Source organism: Belonocnema kinseyi, chromosome 4, assembly GCF_010883055.1.
Source record: "Belonocnema kinseyi isolate 2016_QV_RU_SX_M_011 chromosome 4, B_treatae_v1, whole genome shotgun sequence".
In the NCBI taxonomy this organism is placed as follows: Eukaryota; Metazoa; Arthropoda; class Insecta; order Hymenoptera; family Cynipidae; genus Belonocnema; species Belonocnema kinseyi.
Window position 1 is genome coordinate 151,466,866 of NC_046660.1, and position 8,482 is coordinate 151,475,347.

Consider the following 8,482-nt stretch of genomic DNA (forward strand, 5'->3'; position numbering starts at 1 on the left):
TTTTTAACACCGCAAAAATAAAGTGCGTCATATAAAATAACCTTGAAGTTCTTCGCGAAAAAATTTCGCAGTAGAAGATTGATTTTATTAGTTGTAGAAGATTCAGTATTATAGAAAAAATTTTAACGCTGAATAAATCATTCTTGATTTTCTATAGACTGTATTATAAAAATGGCCTTAGTGGATAATTGAAAAAATTCAAATATTATATTAATTTGCTGCATTTTAAAACTTTGAGTTTAAATCTTTATCATTTAAAAGTTAAAAAACTGACCTTTCTAAATGAGAGCTGAAAAGCAAGCATATATCTGTGGATAAAAAAGCATGCGACCTCAGCTCAAATATCGTTGCATGACATAAGCAGTGATATGCGTCGGGCAGTGTACTCTTGGTATTTACGAAAAGTCCATGAAAGGTCTCGAATTAAATTCATGCTGTCTATAATCTCTCTCTCGAGTCTCGAAATTGTTTTCAATATCTTGTAACATATACCTCGCCGATATGTTGACGGACCTATAGCATATGGAAAAGTATATGACCTACTATAAGAAATGCTTTTTTATTCCTTTCTTACCTTCGACTAACTTTATAGATATACTTTTTCAATTCTAATTTTTTTTCTCGGAGATGATAGACTGCAGAAGAATGTTTTTCACAGACAGGAATTCTTAGTTAAAGAATCATCTATCAGGAATTTTCAAATCAAATTAATAAGGAAAACAGGATGCCATGCATAACGCTCATATCAAATTTCATCTGTCCACTGGCATCTTTACGCATTAAACAAATAAAGGAAGGAATTTTTAGCTAAAGTATCATCTATCAGGAAGCAATAAATCAAATAGTCAAAACAGGATGCTATACGTAGGTTTCATATAAAATTTCACCTATACACCTGCATCTTTTGCGCATTTAATGAACGTCTTATCTGTCAGGAAGCAATAAATCATCCTTGTTTTTTTCATTTGACCTTGACACATGCGCGTGATAACCTTGAACCTGTTTACATGAATTTGGCTACAGAATATTGCGCAATCGTGACGTCAACAGGATCCTTCGAGAAAGATCTCGAAGCTTAGCACGGACACGAACTCTTTTTTTCCAGAAAATTTAGCACGGACGCGAACCACTACAGGTCAAAGCTTATCGATGCCGGTAAGATAGGAATTGAATGACGTATGTTTTTTTCCACCTAAAAAATCCAGAAACAAAAATATCCAGACAGCTTTTGGACGTCCAAAAGATATTTTTAGGAAATCATAGAAAATAAGAACGAAATTTTGTATCCGTTCGTTATAGTAATCTTAAGCGGCCACTGTTGAAAAATGTGCAAAAAATTCAAATTCAAATTAAACTATTCAAACATGCAAAAAATTCGTAGTTTTTACACGAGTGAAACCCGAAATATCTCCTTTTATCAAAATGAATCATCGTGAAAGCATAAAATCTATTATCAATGTCAAAATAGACGAAAAGGGATTGAATATTTTTCCCTTATGGCCAGAATGGTTTTCAAATTTTTCTAATGCAAGATCTCAATATGCGTAGAAGTCTTTGTGAAATTATTTTAAAAAATTAAACTCCTGGTTATTTGCATGCTGAATCAGATAGGATAGAAGAATAAGAAATATTATTTTCTTAAAAAATTATTGTACAAATTTTTACACGTGGATAAAATAATTCAAAATTTAATTTTCGTCGACCTTCTTACATAAACTGAATTAAGTTAAAAACATGTATTACATATCCCATCAGAATATTTTCATTATTTCTTTCTGTATTATGTCTATACAAAATTCTAAACTTAAAACAGAAATTTCCAGTTTCTTTACGGGCCGTTTTCGAATTCACTTCGAAGAATTGTACCACATAGCTTTTAACCAGATTTTTTCAGATTTTCCAGCGCGTTAAAAACGCAAGTTTTCAATTACGTCAGGATAGCGTGAATATTAAAAGTTTCATTTTAGATTTTTCACAACTTTGTAGCACGTGAGCTAATAATTTGTCCGCATAATATCAAATAAGAATACACTTATTAGAATATTTTTATATTTTATCATATCAATTTAGTTTCCGAGAAATTTAGATAGTTCACAAAGTGGAAAAGAGAACGAAAAATTATATACTCTTAGTATTTCAGTTACAGATATTTTGCAAATTGTGTTACTGATATTCTAAATTCAACATCAGATATATGATAAAAAGAAATAATCAAAAATGTTTCTATTTCCAGTCGAAGTATGAACTGTTTTAAGGATTTTCACGAAATTATTTTTCTCAAATCCAACAAATATACGTAAATATAACAAATGAATATACCGTTATTTCCATATGATGACAAACTTTCTGTATGTACAGACATATCATCAATCAGCTGTTCTTCATTAATTTTTAGTCGGCATTTCTTCACACCTTCTTCACCTCGTTCATGCAACTTTCTTTTTTGATGATTAAGATTTCTATTATTCTCATCTTTTGATGTTATATTCTTCCATCCTGCAAAATAAAATATTGTATTAGAAAGATTGATTGAGGATTTTTGATTAATAAGAGGGATCACTGCCATTCAGTAGTTCAACTTAAGGTAAGAAAAGGGTATTTTTTAGAAAAAGGATGATTAAAAGGGATCTTAAATATTTGTTATTGAAAACCTTTATCTATGATACGGTTATGTCATGAATATTCAACTAAAGTTCTCAATAAAAGGAGCGCCTGTTGTTTAGTAAAACTTCCAGTAATTTTTTTTAATAATTTTTTTTTTTCGTTGGAAAATCAAGAAATCTTTTTTGTTGAAAAATCAACTACTTTTTGCAACAGTTGTCTTTTTGAATGAACTCCACTGTGTTTTAATTAAAGTGAATCAAATTTTTTTTGGCTTTAAAATTGTCTTTTCCTTTTTTTTAAAGCTTTATCATTTTATCACAAATCTATCTTTTTGGATTAAAAATTAATTTTTTATTGAAAATTCATATTTTAGAGTTGACAATTTGTCTTTTATATCTCAAAATCCAACAATTTAGTAGAAAAATCAAATATTCTGTTGAAAAAGTCGTATTTCTTATGTAGTGAACAGTTCTTTATTTCAAATAACAATAATTTTTTGTTAAAATATCAAATATTGCATTTTTCGTTGAAAATTCAACTATTTGGTTAAAAGTTTAACAAAATTGTTAAAAATAAACTTCTTTGGTAAAAAATTCATCTCTTTCCCTGGCAGGCCGAATGAACGGAAAGGATGCGTCCTATTGAAAATTCCTATATAGTTTCCTATATAGGATCCTATATAGGAACCAATATTTTTTACCTATAGGAAATGACGTAGGACCCTTTAAAGGACCCTACATTCATTCCTGTTTAGAATCCTATATAGGAAATGACAAAGGATCCTATAAGGGACCATATATAGGTTCCTGTATAGGATCCTATACAGGGTCCTGTATATGTTTTTGTATGGTACCATATCCAGATGCGCAGTAGGATTCCATGGCACCTACGGCTGCGCAGAAGTTTTTTTGGTGAAATGTATCCTTTCCGTTCATTCGGTCGGCCAGGCTTTGATAGAAAATTAATATTCTTCTTGTAAAATTCCTGTTTTTGGTTGAGAATTCAATCTCAGGCATTTAAAATTAAATTTAGTATAGCAGAAACATTTATTTTATTTCAAAGAATTTTTTCCCCTTTTTTTTTGAAAAATATCCTTATTGACCATTTTTATGATATTTTGGCCTGCGAAGCCTATAAATAATTCCTTTGCTATCGATAATGTCGTTTAAATTTAGAAAATTAATCGTTTAAGAAGTATTTAAAAATGGTATCATCAAAAGAATCCTCTTTCAAACCCTCGTTTTTTGTAATGTTTTGAATTGTTGTAATAGATTTTTTAAAATGAATTTAGATCATGTGAAACAGGGGCAAAAGGTTCAAATGGGGTGAAAATACTTGATTTTACTTTTTTGGTATATTCTTCATATTTTGCTGAGAGACAAAGGGAACTAGATAAAAAAGGGGACTACTATAATTTCTGCAATTATATACAATTTAACTAATTTAATATATTTCCATTTTTTTACCTTCAACTTTATCTCGGGTATAATTTTTTTCATCATCATATTTTTGCTTCGTATATTGTTTCCCGCCGTCCAGTTGATGCTTTTCATATTTTCTCTTATTGTCCTCGTTAGAACTCCGTGAGACTGAATATTTCCTAGGATCCTTGTCGTAATATTTGTCATCCCTTGGTTTTTTGCCACTGCGGCGCTTAGGAATGTTGCTTTGCTCCTCATTGACATGGCTTTTCGAATCCTTAGCTAAAGAATGTTTATCATGACCATATTTTTGCTTCCTAGATTTTTCCCCGTCGTCTAGTTGAGACTTCTCATGTTTTTTCTCGTTGTCGTGGATAGAACTCTGTGAGACTGAATAATGCCTAGGATGCTGGTCATGAAACATTTCATCCTTAGACTTTTCCCACTGCTACGCTTAGGAATGTCGCTTTTTCAGCATTGATGTGGCTTTTTGAATCCTTAGCTGAATAATGTTGCTCATTATCATATTTTTGCTTCCTAGATTTTTCCCCATCGCCTAGTTGAGGCTTTTCATGTTTTTCCTCGTTGTCGTAGATAGAACTCTGTGAGATTGAAGAACGACTAGGACGCTGGTCATGACACTTGCCATCCCTAGAATTTTCCCCACTGCTGCGTTTAGGAATGTCGCTTTTTTTAGTATTGACGTGACTTTCTGACTCCTTAGCTGAATAAAGCTTATCATCAACATGCTTGTCATTAACTGGATTTTCATCTACAATAATAAACATATATTGTTGCAAGGTCAAGTTAATAAAGAAGTGTGATAATTTAACATTTTCCTTATATAAAAATATATACTTCATACCTTGCAATGCCATGTTCTTGAAATTGAAAAGGCTTCGATAAACACGCTTTTCCTTCTCATACTGAAGGAACTTTTGATGAGTTTCTTTGTTTTTGCTGTCCATTTCTGTGCGTGTTGGGAGGAGAATGTTTGATTTGAGATTATAATTTGCGATATTTTCCTTATTTGTGTTGTTTTTAATACAAGACAGGATAGACTTATACTTTTTTGAGTGCCAAGCTTATCCCACATAAACATGTAGAGTCTATAAAAGTAGTTTCATACAAAATTCTGGCCGTGTAATGTCAGGTCTCGCCCAGATAACGCGACGGTTGGACCGCCTAGTCATGACAATCTATTCCTGCTCAGATCTGGGACTGGTCAGCAATCCATACCAGAAAATTTTTTCAATGTCTATCATCTAAATTTTTTAAAACCTTTTTTAAACATTTTCAGGGTGTTTGAAATTATACAAAATAAGAAATTAACACTTAAAAATCAATTTTTTTACTTATTTTCTTGACATTTTAGGCAGGCTTAGATCTGGGACTGGTCAGCAATCCATACCATAGAAATTCTTAAGTATCAATCAGCCAAATTTCTTAAATCATTTTCGAAAAACTGCCACGATTTTTAAAATGATACAAAATGAAAAATTACACTATTGCAAATCAATTTTTTTCTTGAAAATTACATTTGATGTAATTCTTAATCGTTGTAAACTGTTCCAAAACACCCAAATTGCAAAAAGTTACACGAAAGTTTTAAAAAATGGTTATTAAAAGAATTATCACAGTACGCGATCAAATATCTAAGTATTTTTTATACAAATTTGAAATGCTCATTACAAATTTTTAACCCTACAACGATCGACGTAGCTGGCTCATCCTCTAACCGTTCACCGGGGTTGTACGCTACCCCAAACTTGTACCGTGGAACAATGCTTTCTATTTGTAGTATAACAATTTAAAAGTAGAGCATTTTTTCGCTTTTTGATGTAGAAAACAATGGTAGTAATAATATTGTCTTAATTTTTTGAAAAATGTTGAATAATTTGCTAAACATGAAAAATAACCTAAAAATTCCGCAAAATTGATGTTTTTTTAATAAAAAATAACATAGTTTCTCACCAATATGATCGATTTGAAAAGAAAAAACGGATTTCAAAAGAAGAATAGTTACACTTTAAGGGATATAAAACACTTTTTCTTTTTCTTGAAAAAACGTAATTATTTAAACATAAGGAGTAGAGAAAATTAAAGGAATTGGACAAATGGCAAAAACCTTCAAAATTACTAGTAAAATTGAATATTAAAATTCAGATTTATTATACATAATCAAAAATGTTTATAAATGCTCAAAAACGAGGAAGTAATACTTACCCATATAACATTACCTCGTTTTTGAATATTTGCAAACATTTTTTATTATTTATAATAAATCTCGATTTAAGTATTCAATTTGATTAGTATTTTTTCAGATTTTTGCCATTGGCCTGATAAATTACTGAGACAATTGAGATGACGCATGCAACAACTCGACAAGCGCTCGAAACCGCGTAAAAGTATTGTCCAGCTGGGAAATCCATCGATAAAAAAGAAGTGGTCGAAACGTAAAATAAAATGTACATTCGTATTCAACTTGACGCATCAGACAACTTTTTCTCATAAAACTTTTTTATTCGATAAGTATTACTTAAGATAAACAATAAAAACTTAGAAACTGTTCTGATCAAAAATCGATGTTTTGTAAAACACAAGTAGCGATTATTCGGCCGTTTGTTGATAAAAATGCTCGACATTTGCAAAGCGCATTTTTAATATATAAGCGATGTCTATAAACAACGCACTTTGTTTAAAAATCGAATTTCTTTGATTTTATTTAATAGCAAATTGATTCCGAACGAAAACCACGTTTTGCCAACTCCGAACAGTGGGACAGTCATCGAAAAAATATTAGTTGAAATAACTTGCCGCGCGAAAGTTGTTCACTAGACTTTGAGAAGTGATTTATAGTTAGAATCAAAATAGTTAAGAAAAAAATGTTTACTAACAATTTTTAAAAAGCTAAGTTTTTGTAAAAAAAATGTTAGCATTTATGCTAAGAACCCCCCAAAAATTGTATCGATTTAAATTATTTTTTTACATTCTCGTATAATGAGAAGGTATTGGTTTTATGTAAAATTTCACTTTGTCGGTTTTCATAAAATCTTCACGTTTTGAGACACACTGAGTCAGAAAAGACGATTTTTATGAAGGTGTTTATCTGTCTGTCTGTAGTCTGTATTCTGTAGGCACGATAACTTTCAAAAAATTGATTAGATTGAATTCTGCTTTGGCACACGTTTTTAAGGTCTGAAACGAAAGAACAAGTTCGTGAAACAGCTATTTTTGATTAAAATTCAAAAAGTGAGCACGTTTCCAAAATTTTTAAGACCACATTTGTTCAAGATTTTAAAATTATATGAAAGGTTATTCATAGTAGTCAGAACCCCAAACAAGTTAGCCTAATGACTTTTTTCTATAAAAAGAAAATGATCAGAGTTAGAGCATTTTCAAAATCAAAAAAAAAAAAACTAAAATGAACATTTGAAGCCAAACAATGCATGCCATGGAAAAAAGTCAGGAGAAGAAAAACGTTGACTTTTGAAAGCCCTACAAGATGGGCATAACAAATTTTTTAATTTGGTCGAAAAGTTGAAAATTCAAAATTTGATCGTACCTTAATTTTTTGAATCCAAATTTTTTCAGGATTTCAAGATTCTATGAACGGTTATTTATCGTACTCAGAAACTTAAACAATTTATTCTAATGACTTTTTTCTGTAAAAAGTAAATGATCAGAATTACAGAATTTTCAAAATCCCCCCCCCCCCAAAAAAAAAACTAAAATGAAAATTTTAAGCCAAACAACGCATGATATGAAAAAATGTCAGTAAAAGAAAAACGTCGATTTTTGAAAGACCTATAAGATTATCATAATAAATTTTTTGAATTTGTCGAAAATTTAGAATTTTATTCTGCGAAAAATAATGAAAAATCCAAAAATTCCGTTTTTTGATCAAACTATGCAAGATACGAAAAAATGAATTAACTAAAATTGAACGCCCTAAAAATATCTACAAATTTTTTTAAAACCATCTTTCGATAGGACGCGTAGTTTTTGTTTTTAGTCGTAAAAAAGAATATTAAATATTACAAATTAAAAATAAATTAAATTTTTGGGCTAACGACATAAGCTACAAAAAAAACTTGTTTATCCAAAAAAAGGCAACAAATGTTTATTATCACTGTTTTATAGGATGCGTAATTTTTGTTTACTCGTTAATGAGTCAAACTAAAAAGATTAATTTTATGACAAACAACGTAAGCTATGAAAAAAATGAAAAGACTCATTCAAGTTTTTCATGAATAATTTTTTAGAGGACACTTAATATTTTTTTTTTTAATCGTAAGACATAACCTTTTAAATGAAAAAATTATTGTAAAACATTTTTTCCAGTAAATATTTTTTTGGAATGGAAGCTTCTAATGTGTCCCCTAAGGGTTTACATTTTTCTTACACCTTCTCTATTCCTTTACACACCCTCTACACACTTACTTGGTGGTGGAAGG

The 8,482-nt window shown here is 30.1% G+C and overlaps 1 protein-coding gene across 2 annotated transcripts in view; it reads right to left on the minus strand.

The window, feature by feature from the left end:
- Positions 1-2,253: 2,253 nt before the first annotated feature.
- LOC117171811 overlaps positions 2,254-8,482 on the minus strand; it is an 11,283-nt gene continuing 5,054 nt past the window's right edge. For both annotated transcript variants that reach the window (XM_033359439.1, XM_033359440.1), the window contains exons 2-4: positions 4,891-4,995; positions 4,071-4,797; positions 2,254-2,496 (exon numbers count right to left, since the gene is read on the minus strand). In XM_033359439.1, the coding sequence (XP_033215330.1) occupies positions 2,261-2,496; positions 4,071-4,449 (615 nt within the window). In that variant the 5' untranslated portion in view covers positions 4,450-4,797; positions 4,891-4,995 and the 3' untranslated portion in view covers positions 2,254-2,260. The remainder of the gene's footprint in view (positions 2,497-4,070; positions 4,798-4,890; positions 4,996-8,482) is intronic.